The sequence below is a fragment of the Cynoglossus semilaevis genome, chromosome 19, assembly GCF_000523025.1.
Source record: "Cynoglossus semilaevis isolate Cse_v1.0 chromosome 19, Cse_v1.0, whole genome shotgun sequence".
Classification (NCBI taxonomy): domain Eukaryota; kingdom Metazoa; phylum Chordata; class Actinopteri; order Pleuronectiformes; family Cynoglossidae; genus Cynoglossus; species Cynoglossus semilaevis.
Genome location: NC_024325.1, coordinates 13,085,331 through 13,104,121, shown reverse-complemented (window position 1 = coordinate 13,104,121; position 18,791 = coordinate 13,085,331). Strand labels below are relative to the sequence as shown.

Sequence of the window (18,791 nt, the reverse complement as noted above, 5' to 3'; positions counted from 1 at the left end):
TCAGTAGGTCATAGTGTAAATATATATCAATATACCAAAAGTTGGCTCATTATTTTCACAGGTGTAGGTCGAAGTTTTCTTTACTTCATATATTTGTTACAATTCTCCTCAGTTTACCATCACAGTGTAGTTAATCAAACTTCACCTGTGTGAGTATAAGTCAATCTTCATTGACTAGTAAGTACTGGAAACAGTGCTGAATAGTTATGGAGTCCACGGCTCATAAAACAACTTGAAAAATCACATTTAAAATCTGTCCACTTCATGTTGTTTATATCCTGCTGAGTCTATTATGGGCGTGTTCCACCATCGGCCTGGGGGCAAATGTTCTACTGTTGTGGTCATAACATACAGAAAGGACAAAGTATGGAGGCAAAGAGCCTGACTGAGGGAAGCGTTTTTGGAAGGACGCCCCCAGCAGGAAGTCTGACTGGCTTAGGTAAATGTGAAAGAAAAAAGGATGATAAAAAGGAGAAAATGGAGGAGAGCAGACTGGACATGAGATGACAGAAACACGGCTCTGGATTTATAAACAAACAAGACACCAAGATATGCAGGAGATACAAACAAGGAAAAGTTTTTAAACACCAGCTAGTTTTAAACACCATTTAAAACTAGCCAAGGACAAGCAGAACACCATTTAAAACTAGCCAAGGACAAACTACTACTAAAACCATTTAGCAAATAAGAAGAAAGAAAAACTACTCATGTAATTAAATACATACATTATAATAAGTTTACATGAGTTTTTTCCAAAACATTACAGCTTTCCTTATGAGTCATGCAACAAATGTCTGACAGCATTTAGCAGATTAGCATCAGCTAGTAAACAAGCTGAAAAACATGCAAATAAACGATTATAGTTGTGGGGTTTAAACTCAAACAAAAGTCAACAGCAAATGTAACTTTGGTTACCCAAAAAGATTAGAAAAATTGGCAAAAGAGAGCAAAAAAAAAAAAAAAAGGTCTGTGATAGAATGGCTAAAGATATAGACATCTTCATAGCATAAGCAAGAAACCCAGAAATAGTCATAAATGACGAAAATAATTCCAATAATGTAGACAAAATAAACAAGGTAGGCACAAATATTATTACAATATAACCAGAACCTGGACTGAGTGGACTGATATTCAATCTACAGTTACAAAACTACAGTATTTTTCCCCCTTTTCCCAGCTTTACTCCCTGGATTCTGTCTGTACAGCACTTCCAGGTGTTTACCGAAGAATATTATTCCCTGCTCTCACACCAAACATCTCCACTGATGCTGCAGAACAACATCAGCAGCTCTATTATCACTTTTAGGCCCCAAGACCCTGGCAATAACACTCCCACTGTGGGGTTCTATAGGCCAACAGGAGGCGCACTGCTTCAAACAGGGAATGATTTACCGTTTATTCCTGCAACACACAGCACTTTTCCTGCTGCACTTTATTAAAAACTGTGCACCATTTATCACCCTTCCAAAAACAATAACAAAAACCAATCATACCTCACAGTTCTCCGCTGCCACGTTTTTCTTCTTCTTCTTCTTCTCATGTTAAAGTTGAAATCCAAAGATGAAGTTTGTACTTTCCAACATTTTGCTACTGAGTTAGCAGCTAGGTGAAGGGATACACTTCTGAAATGTGGAATATACAGTAAAGTGACCCAAACTATAGATAATGTTAAGCAGTGGTTGTAAAACTTTCCAAATATAATGAATTCATTTCTAGTGGGACATTTTCTGTGGAGCTTCTTGTTAGTTTTTCTACCGACTTATTTTATAGCTTAGCCGACGCTAAATTTGAGCTTCATTGAGTTCAGGGCCCTGTTTACGTGTATTGCTGTAAGTTCCTTCAACGTGATTGGCTGGAGAGATCACATGTTTATTGCGGTCTGCGCATCTCCCTTTAAAACGAAGGCGTCAATGCCAGTTCAGAAACTCAACACATGAAAACGTTTGTGTACAACGACCAAAAACTAACGCTTAAACAAAGTACCAGAACCTGCACATCAGAACTAGACCACCTGTGGTAAAAGGGTGAAGTGTAAATTGTTTTCTGCGAGATGAAAATGATAATAACACTTACAGTTGAATTCACGTGAAACACACGTGATCACCTGATTTAATCGCATTTGTTTCTTTTGGCTCAGACGTTTAGCAGCTGCTGGAGGCGTTTCATTTAAACACCTGGACACCCGAGCGGTCTTCTTTTTTGGAAACACATAGGTTAAACTGGTTCGATGCTTAAAATCGGAAGTAGCGCCACACAATCGCATTTGTTTGTTACAACACCTGGCCGAGTGGACAACACGTGACCCAAAATTAAATTCAATGATCAGCTTTAGTTGACCCAGGTGTAGGGCCCACACCTGGGTTAATTAATGGTTAATTTAACCATATATGATTTGAAAATGACCTTTTAAACTTTATAAGTTAATTTCAGAAAAATATCAATTGTTTATTAAATCATCATTCAGTTGCATTTACGCGTTCAATTGCACCGTACGTGGATGTTTCCGTTTTATGGAGTACGTCTGCCACCTCTCGGACAAATACGAGATTACAACAGCTTCACTAACGAGCGGAACTCATGGTAAAATATTATAAAGTTCACACACAGTTACTGCTTATAGAGTCATTATTATGTAATGAACTATTTTTTGTATTTATAGATAATATATATATATAATATGGTCCGGTCTATAGAACGCGTGGAATGTATGTATAATGAATAGTTCTTGGGAATTTCGTTTTGCTCATACGAACCAATGTTTGGACGCATGTTGCCCTCTAGCGGTCAGTATGTAGAACAGCAAGGAACTGGTGGATATGTCTTTAAACCTAGAGGAATGAAATTGATCATATATTTAAAGGCACAGTGTTATTTTTTTCCAGTTCTGTGTGTCTACGTCGTTTCACTCATTTCTTTTTATTCTAACGACAAGACTTCAAACACCACACAACAACGTTTTTGATTAAAAAAAGAAGGAAAGTCAATTGAATTGAAACACTAACTGTTGTATTTTATTATGTACGCTCATTTGTTGTGTCAAAAAAACAAACAGATTTTACACATTTTTGGGCTGTCTTGAAAAATAAAGGTGTGTTTGGTTATTGTTTTACTAAGATTTAAAAACAATCTAAGACAGATGTGGAAATAGTACCCGAGTGTTTTAAAGGCTTCAGTTCTTTGTGATCAGTTCCACAGCAGTGACATATGAAAACAACAACAGATTATGTGGGTGAGAAAAGTGACATTTGACAGGAGTGGGTTGCAAACATAGCGGTGCGCTAAGCCGACAAGAAGAAAACTACTTTAATGTGACCTAGAATATAGGCCCAAATAGTACAGAGCACGAGTGCCGGTACTGTAAGTGTACTAGGTGTTAACAAGAGCTAATATGTTTCTGGAAATGCAGCAAATCCATGGCAATACCACATACAGTACTATCGGTTACCACAAATGCTAACTGGGCCACATGTTTAGACACAGGTTTTTGTACAGATACTATTATATCTAGACATATAATTTATTAAAGATTGGTTACAGTATGTGACACTCTAGAAGCCTGGTTTACATTATTTACATCCTGTAGTTTTCATTGGTCCAAGTCATAAAATACAACTGCAGCTGACTGTGTGGGAAAAGCTGCAACATTTGGTTAAACAAGCAAAAAAAACCCAACTTGATTTAATGGACAAATTAAGCCAGCCCAAATGTAGGCCGTGTTTTAGTTTGAAATGTGACATGACTGGACTGGATGGAGACTGGATGGACACTTGTCATGTCCACTTGGACTGTGCCTTGATGGGTTTCAGCCTACACGTGTACAGTATAAAATGATTTTAATTGATCATACTTAGTTCACATAAAGCAATGATTTATAGACTCATAGTGGCCCACATCTGGTATTTGGAAAGTGGGCAACACATCTCAGGGAAAGCTGTACCACCAGCGTCTATAAAGAAAAATGACACCTATAAGTAATGCTGATATCTGGCCCACATTCTAAATACCAGAAAAGTCATGTGTGGGCCACACAGTTCAGGGGCCACAACTGCCTGTAGAGAAGGCCGACCAATCATTGCTTTAGGTGTTTCAAATGACCCACATGTTGTAGGACAGGAGACCACATGGGCCAGTGACTCAGATAATATTTTCCATGAACAGAAAAGAGAAACATTTTTAATGAAGTTACAAAACATTCACGCACAACATTTAATGTTTTCAAAAACACATTAGGCAAATATTGTACAAACAACTTTTAAAAGCGACGAGATAGAAACCCATTAACCTAGACACAATGATACATCTTTCCCTGGTGTCTTTTTCTCTATTTCTCATAGCTTAGACTACGTGATTTCTGGACCGGAACCATATGGAGACAAGAATTAAGAAGAAAAATCCAAAACAAAAAAATAATCTACAGAGGAACGTGTACAGAAATACAGTAACTTTGCAGAGAAACAGCCATGCTAACGTTCTATGTCTAGCCCTGAAAAAAACAAAACCAACAAACAAACAAACAAAAAAGAAAACATTAAAAAAAGCTAAATAGGCAACAACATCTGCACAAACACAACAAGTATTGACCAAAAAAAAAAAAAGACCCAGAATTCTGTACCACACAACAACCGTACTGCATACAACATCATTGGGAATGGACCAATCTCACATGTGTGTAAAAAGACAAGGTAGTGAAATGTGATACAACCCACAAAGCAAAATTGGTCTGGTCCACTGACTGAAATATAGATTTTTACTTTGCCCACATTAGTTAAAAACTTTGGTCCATACATAGTCCAGACAGTGGGCCACACAAAGCAACAACAAAGGGACAATTAGTGGCAACATCTGGTTTTAATTTGCTAACCTGTAGGCCAGTTCATTTACCAAATGTTCCCTTTCATGACCCACATAAACATCCAGAGAATGTGGTCTATGGTCTGCAACCCAAGCTAGTTTTTTTGTTCCCTTCCATATGTGGTTGCTATCAAGAATGTGGCCTACTTTATTTATTTGGCCCACAGTGGCCCAGCACAGGGTTGGTTTCTGTTGGCTATGATGTGGAGCCCATGTGAACACAAGACATTTTCTGCCCTTTGTTTGGTACTTTATGTGGCTCAACATTTGGCAAGACACTAACATAAATTAGAGGACTTCATACAGTATCACGTGGCCCAGACCAACAATATCAACCAGAAACGGTGAAAACATTTTCTGGGCTTATGTTGAGCCACATAAAAAACTTTTTTTTAAACACAAAATTATGGCAAGTCGGGATTATTTGTTTGGCTAAAATGTGACCCACAATGTGGGCCACAAACTACAACCCAGGCATGCTTCTTGCCCTATGTTGTGCCACACAAGTCCATCCAGGAACTGCACCAGTTCCCAGAGAGCAACCAAAGGTACTAGACATTATATGTGGGACAAATAATAATAGTTTGTGTGTCCCACTACTGGGCCAGGTCAGTTTTGGTGTGTGGGTTGCTACAGTCTAACAGTGGGAATTTTTCAGTGAACGATTACATACAAGAAAGTTTAACAGACTACGAGTTTGAAGTTTTTTCCCCGTGAGACTCATTAACTTGACATAATTCGACTAAGGCATGTGCATCAGCTCTTTACATTTCCTGGTCAGAAGACATTGTAAAGTAAGACAACCCACAATTTTTTTTATTTTTTTTTATAACTTTTTTTTTGTTACATTTTCCTCTATTTCTGATGCTCGGGGCGGTGTGTGACAATGCGTTGAGGTTTCAGTGACTGCGACCTCTTTCTGGATTATTCTTAAAAACCCCCGACCCTTCCGACATTCCTAACCCAACCACTATTTCCCCGTCTCAACACCGGGACATTATGCTTTACTCTCGTTGCCGTTGGACTGCGGAGCCTCGTTGGGGACCGTCTTCACCTCAGCCGTGGCGTTCTTCACCTCTGCGTTGCCAGAGGTGTTTTCATCCTTCACAGTTTTACCACTGCGGTAGAAAAAAAAAAAAAGAAGTGTGTTAACACACGTCACCAAGCATGTTAGTGTGGAACATACACAGATCTGAAGAGTCTGAGCTCAGCTACACATGCAAAATGCTTTGAGGGAATTTGTTTCTTTTTTTTTTTTTTTTGTTAAAGTCCTGGAACAGAATACATTTCACACATAATGGGATGGAGCCCACTATCCGAGCCAGACATCAAATACAAGTGCATGGATGTCAGTGCTGCTTTTCAGGGAACAATGGATGCTGATGTAGAATGAGACAAGGCCGCTACAGTACAGGCACAAAGCGGCGACGAGTGGGAATGAAAGTGTGAGGCAGAACCGACGACACAAAAAACGACAGAGGGATTACACTCACTGTCCCGACTGGGCTGCGACACAATGGGAGCAGACACTAAAAAAAAATGTGTGTGTGATGGAATGAGACGAACTTCAGATATAGGTATTTGAAGTAGGAATGGGAGACGTGACTTTAATTCAGCGATTTTGTGATTCATTAATTGTGAATTGATCAATTAATCGCATATTTATCGCAACAATTATTTGACAATGAGAAGTTAAGTTGAGCCAGTAATTCACTCTGTGTTGACCAAAACTTCCTTTTTGGTCTGATGTCACACTGTGAATCCTATGTTTCTTCTCCATGGCTGCTTAACAAACTTTAGCTGCACTACCGCCACCTACTGGACTGGAATGAATTATTTCGTCAGTAATTAATTATTGCTATCCCAGCTCCAAGATGAAGTACATTTATAGGCTGCTGCTGCGGTAACGGTGTTCCTTTTTTAATCCTCTCTTCTACACCACAGTACAGTTTATATATAAATGTTAATTAACAAAGCTGAAAAATACAGGCCGGCAAATAAATGTCAAAAATCTTTTAATTTTGCTCTTGGGAATTTAAAACTATATATTAAGAATATAACAATATACGATATATAGTTTTTTTCAAATGTTTTGCTTATTTATTCATTAATTGTACACATTTGAATTAAACAAAAAAAGATAAATCACTTTTTCTAAAGTGTAAAGTTAAAAAGTTTAAAGAACTCTTTCTCAGCACGCTATTAAAATGATCCGAGAGCGAAAGACAAACAACTGTGAGTACTTTTTTGAGGATGAGGTCCTCTGGAAAAACTCTGGAGTGAAAAAAAACACAAGGCCTGACGAGGAATATATGAGTCAGAAATCCAATAAATCCACCAGAGGCGGCGTGTTGGGACGCAGGTGAAGATCAGCAGGAGAGCCGCGCTCCACGTCTGTCACACGCTGATGAAGAAAAATCCCCCGCATGACAAGACTGGTAATATCAGAGTGATGTTGGTCTGACAAGAGCACTTCCTCCTCAACTCAGCCCTCAACTCCCTATGCTTCATCACTGACATCTCCATCTCTCCTGGCCATGCACGTACAAGCAGAGTGCGAGTCGGAGTAGGGAGAGAGAGGAGTAATTGTCAGGGAGCCTGTGTAATTCATCTTCTGCCTCAGCTTTCTCATTATCCTCACAGGCTGTTAGGAGTAAAGAACATCTGCAAACTCCTGAGGGCGAGTCCTCACAGTAATAAAGCTTTAATAGGACGGGTGAGATAAAACAGGAATTAAAAGAGAAAACAGAGAGAGAGAGAGAGTGAGAGAGAGAGAGAGAGAGAGAGAGAGCCTGTTGTTGTCCCTGGTTTCACTTCATTAAGACGACAAAAGTCCTCCTGCGGATCATGTACTAAAACAGAAAAACATGCTGAATTATTATCGCTGCATATTTATCTTTAGCAAAAAAATGTCTTTCATTATTTTATGTGTTTTTTACAATGTATCACATTTGGATAAATCTGTTATCAAGGTGTTCTTACAGCTGTATTCAATTGTATCTATTTGTTTTAGTATTTTAGAATGAAATTTGGTTTTATTCAGTATACGGTTACAGGATATGCAAGTTTGGCTAACGGTGGTGGTGAAGTGTGAAGAAAACTGCACCAGGATGAAGGCAGAGGTCGGAGGTGGAGCATGCAATAAATATGACATCTGGGTGGAAAAATGTGATGGACATGTGGCATTTTGAAAGGAAAATTTCAACCTTTATTGTCCTGTTATTTTTTATGGTTGAAATTGGTGGCTCCGGGTATCTGGTAGCATTTGTCCATGTGAAGTTTTATGGTTGAAATTGGCGACATAAAGTCAGCTCCAGGTATCTGGTAGCATTTGTCCATGTGAATTACACAGCTGCAAAAAGGACATCAAGTCTCTTTTTTCTTTACCATACAGGTAATGAGTTATTCTAGGCTAAAAGCGACACATATATCAAATGATGATCATTCAAATCTACAGCAGCAGAACCTCGGAGCACGGATAAAGACTTATTTTTATCCTAGCTCTTTTTCATCTTCAGGTTCTCCACATCATCATTAAGATGAATATCTCTCAGTCTCAGACAGGAAATTATGTAAGGCTTTCAGCCTCTCACTGTGTTGAGACTAGTTTTTTTTAGTGACTGTTGGTCATTCTGGGTTTTTTTTACCTGTAAACTCTAAAATAGAGCTAAAGCCCAGTAACAGGTCATAGGACAATAGGTCAGTTAACAATGAACACTTTGAACGTAAAAAAGATTTTGTGAAAGGATCAAAACAAGGTTGGCATAATTAAAAATTCGGTAAAAAAAAACAACCTAAACTAAGCTAACATTTAGCCAAAGGTTATCCCATAAACTATCAAAGAAACCTGTTTTGTTAGCCATGTAGCTCCTTTGTATTTCAGGGTGAATTTCCCTTTACAATAATGACACATTTATGAGGTTTGTTAGGCGACGTGAGCAGGACACAGGTGACGAGTGGAGGGAAGGCGAACATAAAAAGTGATCATACTCAGTGTGAGCTGTTGTGGTCGAGTCTGTGCACGGGGCAGTGAGGGAATCCTGGCTCGGACCGTCTACCTGTAAATCCTGACTCTGGCTGTTGTCGGGGGCTTGGACCGGGTCAGCCCCCGCATTAGCATTAGCTGAGGGTGAGAGGACTGGCTCTGGGACGGGGGGTAGTGGGTTGGGAGAGGGGTTAACCTGTGGGGTGTCGCTCAGATCAACCAAGGGACCGACATTGGGCTGGGTGGTAGTAGTGATTGAACCGGACTGGGCCTCAGGGTTGTTTTTTGGGGAGGACGTTTTGGGAGGGGCAGCTGCTGGAGCCGCGGGGCCGGAGGCGCTGGTGCAGTCGTTAGAGGGGCTGCTGTGTGCCGTGCTAAAGCTTTCAGAGACGGAGTTAGTGGCAGCGGAGGGGAGCAGGGTTACCACTGTGGAAGTGGTATCTACAGCAGCAGGCCTGTTTGATGGGGGGGAGGGAGAGAGGGATCAAACATGGGAGTTAGAGGGAGCATCGGGGAAGGAGGACACAAGCAAGAAAACATAAGAGGAGGAGAGAAAATAAAGGTTTAAAAAAAATAACAAGAAAAGGGGGTCTAGGGAGTGTGCATGCACAGTGAGAGCTACAGTAAAAAAGTAAAAAATTTGAACACATCAAAATGTTAGCAACGTATTTCGTATTTGCACGAAGCAGGAAGAACCGAGAACGTGTTGGTCAGAATCCACTTGAACTTTTTAATTCACCCATTTTTGGGTCCCACAGTATACAGTATATCAAGTGTCCCACATACTAGTATCTGGGTCCCAAATGAAACCAAAGAGAATTTTTTTTTAACCATATGAGCTAAAAAAAACTGCAGAAAATCACCAGAAGGGGGAGGGGTTTTTACCCATATTCTGTGTATATTAATTAAAAAATGTGTGATACCATGTACTGTCAGTCATGAAATTCATTACCAGCACATGTAATGTGTTGTAGGCCATTAAGACAAAGCACTGTGTGTGGTTTTCCCATATAGAAGGTGCTGTGGCTTAGTTGGTTAAAGCGCCTGTCTAGTAAACAGGAGATCCTGGGTTCGAATCCCAGCAGTGCCTTTAAGTGCTCTGGCTTTATTAGTGAGCTGACATATTTCATTTAAAAATCCACTAAGGTATTATTCACTATATTCTTCTAGACCCTCTCATCACGTCTACTCACTCAGCTTCTGTCAGAGGCGTGGTCTCGTTGGGCTCTGTGGGACCCCCTCCTTCTTGGTTCGTGGCATTTTCTTCCTCCGTCCTCACCTCCACAATTGGCTCCTTGGACTCATCCTTCCTGTGAGCATAAAGTGAAAAGACAATGAAAAAAAAATCAGGTACAACTGATAATCTCAAAGCTGCTTAAGAAAAGCAGCATCAACTCTTACGCGGATCATACTGTTATTTATTCACCAGTGGTTTTCTACTAATAAATAACCTGACACTGACTTGCTCTTTGTCAAACTCTGACACGTTACAACAGCGCTCACACGCACCACATATTAGGTCAGACAGGCAGCTCTGAACCACCCCAACTACGTAACGAGAAAATCTATTCAAGGATGCACATGGTTGATGAGACGCACAGTTGAACAAACGTTAATTCTTCATGTTTCAACATAATGACTGTCAAACTGTCTCATCTGAAGTCCCTCCAGTTGCATCCACCTGCAGGCCCTGACTGGAGCATTTCCCCCTTGGGGGTAGTTTGTCAGTTATTGTCAAACTGTTCTGCCGTTCAGCTACAGTTTAATATGTTAGTACGCGAAGGGTGACGTGTTCAGATCTAACGAGAGACATCGACTCTGCACACCACATCGTGATTCACCCTCAATAAATCTCTTTCATGTGAGCTGTTGGGTTTAAATAATTAAATATTTGCTGTGCTGCTTCCTGTGGTGCATGGCTGATATAATGGCAGAGTAATCCAAAGACAAAGTTACAAAAATTCACATAGTATTTATTGTATTCACCAAATCAAATGTCCAGACAACGGTCAATCTACAGTAGCAAGGACCAGGTTTGGCATCTGGAATCTTCCAGAAAAATATTTTTAAAAATGCAGTAATGACCTTCAGACAGGTTTTTGTCTGCAGTTATCCTTAGTGCTTATCTTAAAAATAGCTGGTGGTTTATTAGTAAGGATGCCCAATATTAATATTTTTTCCGATTCTGATATATGCAGCCGTTTTAGGTTGAAGGACACATTTCATCGTGTGCAGTGTCTCAATGAGAATCATTTACTTTCACTTTAAAAGTATTTTTAGGTCACATCATATGGGCGAAACCCAGGCACTGAGATATCGGGATTGCATTATCTAAGAAAAGAAATTATAAGAATTCTTACAGATATTACACAATTATGCTACATAATTATATATACCAATAAAACATAATATAATATACCAATAATATCTGTTGGCCAATAGAAGATTGAAGATATGTTTTGGCAGTCTTTGGCTTGTTACCATGATTGACCTTGTGGCTGTCAACAGAACTACACACCTAACCTAACAGGAGTCGTAACATATCAAAGCAGTTTAGCATCTTTGTGAACCGTAGTACTGACGGGACTAAGTACTCACGTGAACGCTGCCTTGCCCTCCTCAATGTCCTTGCTCTTGGCTCCAGGGCCGGTCTTTCCACAGAAGTTGACAGCGATGCACATAAGGAGCCCACACTTGTTCAGGAAGTAGCAGGTGACGTCGATGCTGACCAGCAGCAGCAAAAAGACAACAATGAGAATACCCACGATGGCTCCGGTGCTGAGGCCTGAAACGCCGCCGATAGCATCTGAAGGATTAGATAAAAAAGGACAAGGACAGAGAGAGGGAGAGAGGAAACAGCAGCAACACAGGCCGGGGAGAAAGAGGAGGAGTTTCAAAGTGGTTTAACATGAAGGAGAGGGGACAGAATGAAAGTTTGAGAGAGAGAGAAGGTGAGAGAGAGGAGATAAACGATGATGAATGCAGTGGAGTTGTTAATAAAGGGCTTAGATGCTGCAGTTTTCAACTTAATTGTGTTTTTTTCAGAGGAAATTCAGGAGAAAATGTGTCAGAGCCACAGGGGGACTAATACGTCCCAACACAATAAAAATATAATTATCACTTCAAACACACATTCACCCTTGAAAGTCATCATAGTCGACACACTCTAGTTGTTCAATTTCACACAAATGAACTGAAGAAAAAAAAAGACAAGAATGGCAAATAAGTTAATCTGCATTTTCCATCGTTCTGCATCTGAAACACCTGCAGGGACTGAATCCAATTGTGTGTTGGGAAATTTGAATGTGGACTTTTAGTTTAGTCTGTATTGGTCATGTGTCAGCAGTGAACCTTATATCACCTGCTCTTGGGTAAAAGTTTTAAGGCTGGTTTCAGATCAATCAGTTTTGTCCTTTAAAAAACCCCAGAATACAACATATTCACATTATCAACCGTAGAGCAGATATTTTATGACTCACTGACTGACATTGACCAGCAGCAATTGTTTAATTAACCTAATCTACAGTGACTTTGGACACTGAACCAGAGCACCTAGAGAGAAAAGAACACAATGGAAGAATGTCAAATCCATACAGAGCGACCACCAGCCAATGGAGATTGAACTGTTGACCTGTCAGGCAAGAGTACTACCCACTGTGCTCTGAAATGTCAGAATGGAAAGGTATGAAACATGTACCATACCATACCATAAACTGTACCACTCTAGAACTAATTCTACAAACCAACCCCTGCCACTAACATTGAAAAGAATGACTTTTTGGTTTGCTTGCTAACAGCAAAACAATACAATTGAAAATGTAAATAACTGTAGATGTTTAGACACTAGTGCAGAACAATGAAGAAAATTTTCAATTTGGAATAATCGATTAATCTAATGACCAGAACGCTCAAAAGAATTAAACAACAACAACAATAATAATACTGACAACTTTGCAAACATTTTGAACACATGATGTTCTGACATTCTATTATCTCTGGTTGTATTTATGGCAAACTTTTAGTAGTTAAATGTTCCTCATTGAGGGTGACCGACATGAGAAAATAGGTTCCTGGGGTTTCATAAGCCGCTCTGTTAACAGCTGTCATTCGCTCTTTAAAACGAAATGCAGATCAAGGTTACCCTATTGCAGCGATGATCCCATGCATAAACAAATTCACCTGCAGTTTCCAGAAAGAATGGCATAAACAGGATTTATGCTCCCCATCAGTTCAGGCTGTGCAGATTTACATTTCTAGAATAGCTCTTATTTATTATTATTTTTTTATTTGTGTCCATCGTTCCGGTGTTTGATGCGATTATGTTAGAAATCCAATCTAATCTCAGCATTCAAGCATTGGATGCTTTTTGCGGTTTGGGGACTGATAAATAACCAAAAATAAATAGAATTAAATGGAGGGATTATTTTTGGTGACCTCAGTTGGGTTGAAAACGTTTTCATCACAATTGAAAGAGTTTTAAAATCTATTTTAAAAAACTGTTTGCCCAGAATGTAGAAATAAACACCCAGACCTGGAGCTGAGCTCAGTGTGACATGTGACCCTGAAAACCTTGGTTCTACCTGGGATATCACTGAAGTGGCAGTATGTTGTATCATTGTGCACAAACAAGATTAAAAAATTAACATGACTTTCAGAGATAGCTAGAGATGAGACCCCCCTAGCGGGGAGGGGTGGAACTGCATGGACTCATGGTCACGCACCAGCAGACAGTGCAATGACAGGAAGTCATCACAATACCATAGTATTGTACCATACCATACCATACCAATACCATAGTATACCTATACTTAGTAATGGTCTCCATCTTGTGGGAAGGTACAGTACTGCACTGTGACGTTCACTACAAAACCTTTTTCTTACATTTAACCAATAAAATTCACATATTTTAAACCTGAAAAATCTGTTTTTCAATTCTCTTCATTTCTACATGGTTAATATATTAGAATTATTTTCTTCTGAAGTGTCAGTATTATAAAACCCAAATCAAATGAGAAATAACCGCAACACAAGTCAGTAATCGGATGAGGGAGACTAACTGTTGGCTAAGCATTTCAATCATCTAGCACTTCTAGAAGAATCTAACTGGCTCGTAACGATACGGAAATTACCTGCTGCTGTAGAGATTTTTCATCAGCGCTCTCCCTCACTAATGTGGCAGTTTGTCTGAGCTGGACAATAAACCTCGTATTGATTTCTTTTGGAAATTGAGGCTTATGACATGGGGGCGGTTATCACCGGTTCTGTACTGTAGCTGACCAGGACGAGAGAGAACGTCTGTGTCAAACATCCTGACACATGGTGAGTTCTCTCTCTCTCTCTCTCTCTTTCTCTCTCTCTCTCTGGTTCTCAGTGACAGCCCTGAATACATGATCCACATGATTTATTGTGCCTGTTAAAATGCAAATGAAGTTATGGGCTGGAGTAAAACAAGTGTTGACTGCAGTACTTGAGTCATCTGTCTGTAGAGGTGCACACTCCGTACACTGCGGTTTCTCCTAATTACAGCCATTGAAGGAAACAGAGGACTTTGAGGACACATTTTTCAGGACAAAGACAAAAACTTCATCTGAACTTTTTAACTCAAAAGGTAATGAATAACATGGTTTCGTGTTAATAATTTAGGAATAAATGTCTGCAAGACACAGCAGAAATATGAGAGCAGGACTAAACTGGGCCGATGTAAGATTCTAAATGGTGCAGAAAACAGCAGAATAACTGGTCGCAGCTTAATTTAATTAAATCACTAATTATAGACAGAAAACCATTCACACCTACAGTCAATTTACAGCCAGAAATTAATGTAATCCTGGAGTGTGGGAGGAAACCAGATAACAAGCAACCTAAAATAAATGCAAACTCCATACAAAAGGACTTTAAATTTAATTTGGGGTTTGAACTGCTGACCTTTACCGCTGTAAGGCAGGAGCACTTAACCCTCCTTAACTACTGCAATGTTCTTGCTCTCTAGTCTTGGTCTTTTTGACAAAAATATAAATCATAATAAATCTTTTTTAGAAAATGCTTTTTGTGAATAATTCTCTGATATATTTTAAAGAAATCACAGCAGGAAAAAAAAGGGGGAAAAGGAGCTGCATACACCTGGAGTGACCATGAGCTGTGCTCTCACTGAACAATCACTGCCTTGTGACAGCAGTGAACACCAACAACACTGTTTACAGCTGGAGAGAGAGTCATTAAATCTACAGTATTTCTTTTCTAAAAACACTCAAACAGAAACACAGCGTCACATTCATTCTTGCACATGTTGTCGGAGGCGTTGATTGGCTCTAATTGGTGTCAGTCACTGGTTTAATGGCGCGCTCAGGCACAGCTTGTCATCTCGTAAAGCCTGCAAACTTTATGCCAACCCTAAATAAGTCACATAAACTGGACTAAATGACAAATTAACAGCAGGATGTAAATAAGTCTGGGATCAAACTCACGGCAGCGTTAAATCAGGTGAAGGAGGAGGAGAGCTGCAAATCCATCACTTACATCAAGTCACAAGAATTAAAATATTTTTGATTTGTTTCAGCAGGGAGCATTTAAAATAAACCTCATTAGAAATTTAACAGGGTAGGATTGTAAATATATAATAAAACATTTATGTGTGTTCTGGAGAATCTGTCAAATGTTTAGATTCAATTACTTAGATTTAGATTTTTAGCAGTGATTCTTAAGTAAACTACCAAATCCTTAAAGAGCTTTAGGTCTTAGTTGTGTAAATAAAAATTAAAAAAATAAGATTAATATAGAAATTAACAGTATTTCTTCTAAATGTACTCAAATATAGAAAAACAGTATTTCTTCTAAATGTACTCAATATATATATAAAAAAGTCCATGAAACTGGCCTCAGGGACGACTGACAAAGGAAATTAAATGTTTTACTTCAGGAACCACAGAGAAATCTAAGCAGAGTTTCTGTATGCACCGTAGCTAACTGAGGAATGTTGGATATTACATTATTCCTCTGTGCATATAAAATCGTCTGCACCAGCAAAACCCCCAGAATGCAGCGAAAACATGAAGTCTAAGCCTACTGTCAATGAAAAACCAAATGTTCCCCAGCAAAACAAACGGTAGGTTTAAGGAGAGGAGCCGGTTACAGTGTCAGACCCAGCTCGGCCACCGTGTGGCAGTGCACCGCCGTACTACACATCCCATCCTGCCCCCCCCCCCTCTTTTTTTTGAAGTGACACTGACAACTGACTCCATCTCTGACTGATTAAGATCTGTGCAAGTTCTTCGTGCGGTGCAGGGAGGGAGGGACTGGAGGGAATTTCAGGCGTTCAAATGAATATTTCAGGCAGCGGGCGTCACAAACTGATGAGAAACACTGGCAGGAAAAATATGCACCAGCAGATCATTTTCACATGGACGAGAGGAGGAGGGGAGTTAATGGTAAAGGGGGGGAAAAAGAAATATTTTTTTTTGCTTCTTTCAGTGTACTGAAATCATTACTGTTTTTTTTTTATTGTTTTCTTTGTTGGTTTAAACAACGTGAGTTTGCCATCATGTAAATGTGACAGGATGTTGTTTCTGTGTGGAAAAAGTGAACGAAACGAAACGCACCTAATTTTATTGCCCAGAAAAAGACATACCACCAAGGCAATGTAGACAGCATACAAATGTGGGGCCTTTCTGGCAATAATACAGAAATCTTTGGTCTGGACTCAACAAGAGCGATTTGAATCTTAAATCATCCGTATGTGAAACTAAAAAAATGATCAAATATGAACTCACATTTTGATTTTACTGAGGAGTTCTCATTTGTACGTCCTGTATTTCACTGAGGAGTTCTCATTTGTACGTCCTGTCATAAAAGTTTGGACAGGTTTAAAGGGTTCAGTTGACATAAAACATTTTACTACTTGCTGAATCCAAGGACTTAGCCCCACCTATTTGTCCATGAAAGGAGGCTACATGTAATTAAACAAGACCGCATATTTCCCATTTAAGGACATGTTAGCATGTAGCATGTTAGAAGCACCCTGGCAGGTAGTAAATAAGCAGTATATTAGCATGTGCTAGCACAGAGCGTAAATAGTGGCATGCTAGCACAGAGAGCAAAGTGTGCTCTACAACATAGCATTTTAAAAGGCTAAGCTAACCCTGCTAACATCATTAGCCCTGCCGCTTCAATAGAGTATGTCGTTGTTCATTTTCGACAGAAAAAAAAAAGAAAAAAAAATTAAAAGAGTACGAACAAACTTTGTCTCGTCTTACTAAATTAAGTGAACGTGGGGTGGGGGGTTGGGGCTGCGGGAGTCAGATCCACTCAACCTCACATCCATCCGACAATTCAAGGAAGTGTTTTAGTCGTTGGGTAATGAGGCTGAATTCTAGGTTAACACCAGCAGCTTTTCCACATCTTCTGCATTCACCGCTTTGCTGAGAAGGACAGGACGTTTTTTCTTTTATATGCAAAACAAGTCTGGTTGTGAACATTTAGACCAAGGCCCTGATTAGTAAAAATGAAAGGCACTTAGCACTGATCAGCAACACCATTACTCAGTGAGCGCCGATGAACAACAGGAGCGACCAACAAGTGACAAAGTGCCCCTCAAGGGGGCTGTAAACACTGATTATCGTGGTGACAGAGACTATAGTGGAGACGGAGCAGCAGTGCCACAGATAATGAAGGACCCGGAGTGGCATGTTGATTCCAGCCCCGGAACGAAGACAAAAGAGACGGCCAGCAGGAAATTAACAAGAAACACGACATACAAAATCAAATCTATCTTATTATTTTTGTCCTCATAAAAACTGTTTATATGGCCAAGGTATGTTACATGGCATATGTTTGGAGCCCACCCCAGAACTCGGAGACCATTTTAGCTCCATCTTCAACAATCCAAAGATCAAAGGTTTGCAATCAGATCAAGAAAAAACCTATTTCCTTTTATCATGTTTACCCTTTACAATCGACTCGCCCCAGATCTGGAAATATGTCTGGTTAACTAAACTAAAGGGCAACCACTTCGAAGATACAGTAGCAACTTATGTCAATACGTTACGACATAAAATTAAAGGACAGCTACCACTACTCCCCCAAATTTGTTTTGTATCGTGATTTCTTTTCTTTGAGCCTTCAACTCATTCACATTATTTAATTTAATGTTCATTTTAGCCATCTCAGGTGGAGTAATACAACGCCAAAATGTGCAAAAGTTTAAAAAAGGAATAAGTCTGCCCTACACCAAACCAAGAACACCAAAATTGTTTGTGGAAGCTTACATTTAACAAGCCGTAAATTCTGTGAAAAGCAACATATTTTTAGTTCAGGAAGTAAACAGACGTGTTGTCTCAACGCCGTCGTGTTACATACTGACTATTAATGCCTTTACGCCTGTGCAAGTGGAACATCTGCTCAGTCGTGCTGGTAGATCACTATAAAGCTCACCTAAAGGAAATAATCACCAGTGACATGTGTCCAATTAATTCAAATGTCTCAATGCTTTATTAATGTTCTCAGATGGAGTTGTTGTGGATCATAAATATTGGGACGTGGCAGTCACGTGGGCCGATGCATCGATGCATTCATTCACCTGACAGCACTCAACAGGAAGTTGACACAACATGAGGAAGAATGTGAAACAAATGTTAGAAGAAAGAGAACGTGTTCTGACCCCTTCAAGTAAGGAAGAATGTGAAACAAATGTTAGAACAAAGAGAACGTGTTCTGACCCCTTCAAGGTCCCTGGGACTGTTCTCACTTTTCAACCTTTTTGACTTTACCAAGGAGATATGACAGAACTGGAATAATTACATTTGTAAAACTCATCGAACGAAATCCTCTTGGGTGCATCTTGTGTTTCATCTGTGAGTATTAAAAGTCAATATGAAGTGTAGAGTGCACAGGATCACAGCACGGCACTGATCTATTTGTTCTTGACTTCTTTTATTTTTTGGACATTAAACACTGATGTGAC

At 39.6% G+C, this 18,791-nt stretch overlaps 1 protein-coding gene and 1 non-coding gene across 2 annotated transcripts in view; one reads left to right on the top strand and one right to left on the bottom strand.

Annotated features, from left to right (window-relative positions):
* Window positions 1-2,984: 2,984 nt before the first annotated feature.
* ncam1a (neural cell adhesion molecule 1a) overlaps window positions 2,985-18,791 on the bottom strand; it is a 230,572-nt gene continuing 214,765 nt past the window's right edge. The window contains exons 15-17 of the mRNA XM_017041484.2: window positions 11,435-11,642; window positions 10,030-10,146; window positions 2,985-5,969 (exon numbers count right to left, since the gene is read on the bottom strand). Coding sequence (XP_016896973.1) covers window positions 5,849-5,969; window positions 10,030-10,146; window positions 11,435-11,642 — 446 coding nt within the window. The 3' untranslated portion in view covers window positions 2,985-5,848. The remainder of the gene's footprint in view (window positions 5,970-10,029; window positions 10,147-11,434; window positions 11,643-18,791) is intronic.
* Window positions 9,853-9,926, top strand: trnat-agu (transfer RNA threonine (anticodon AGU)). Its single transcript has one exon. It is a non-coding gene; the product is annotated as a tRNA-Thr (tRNA).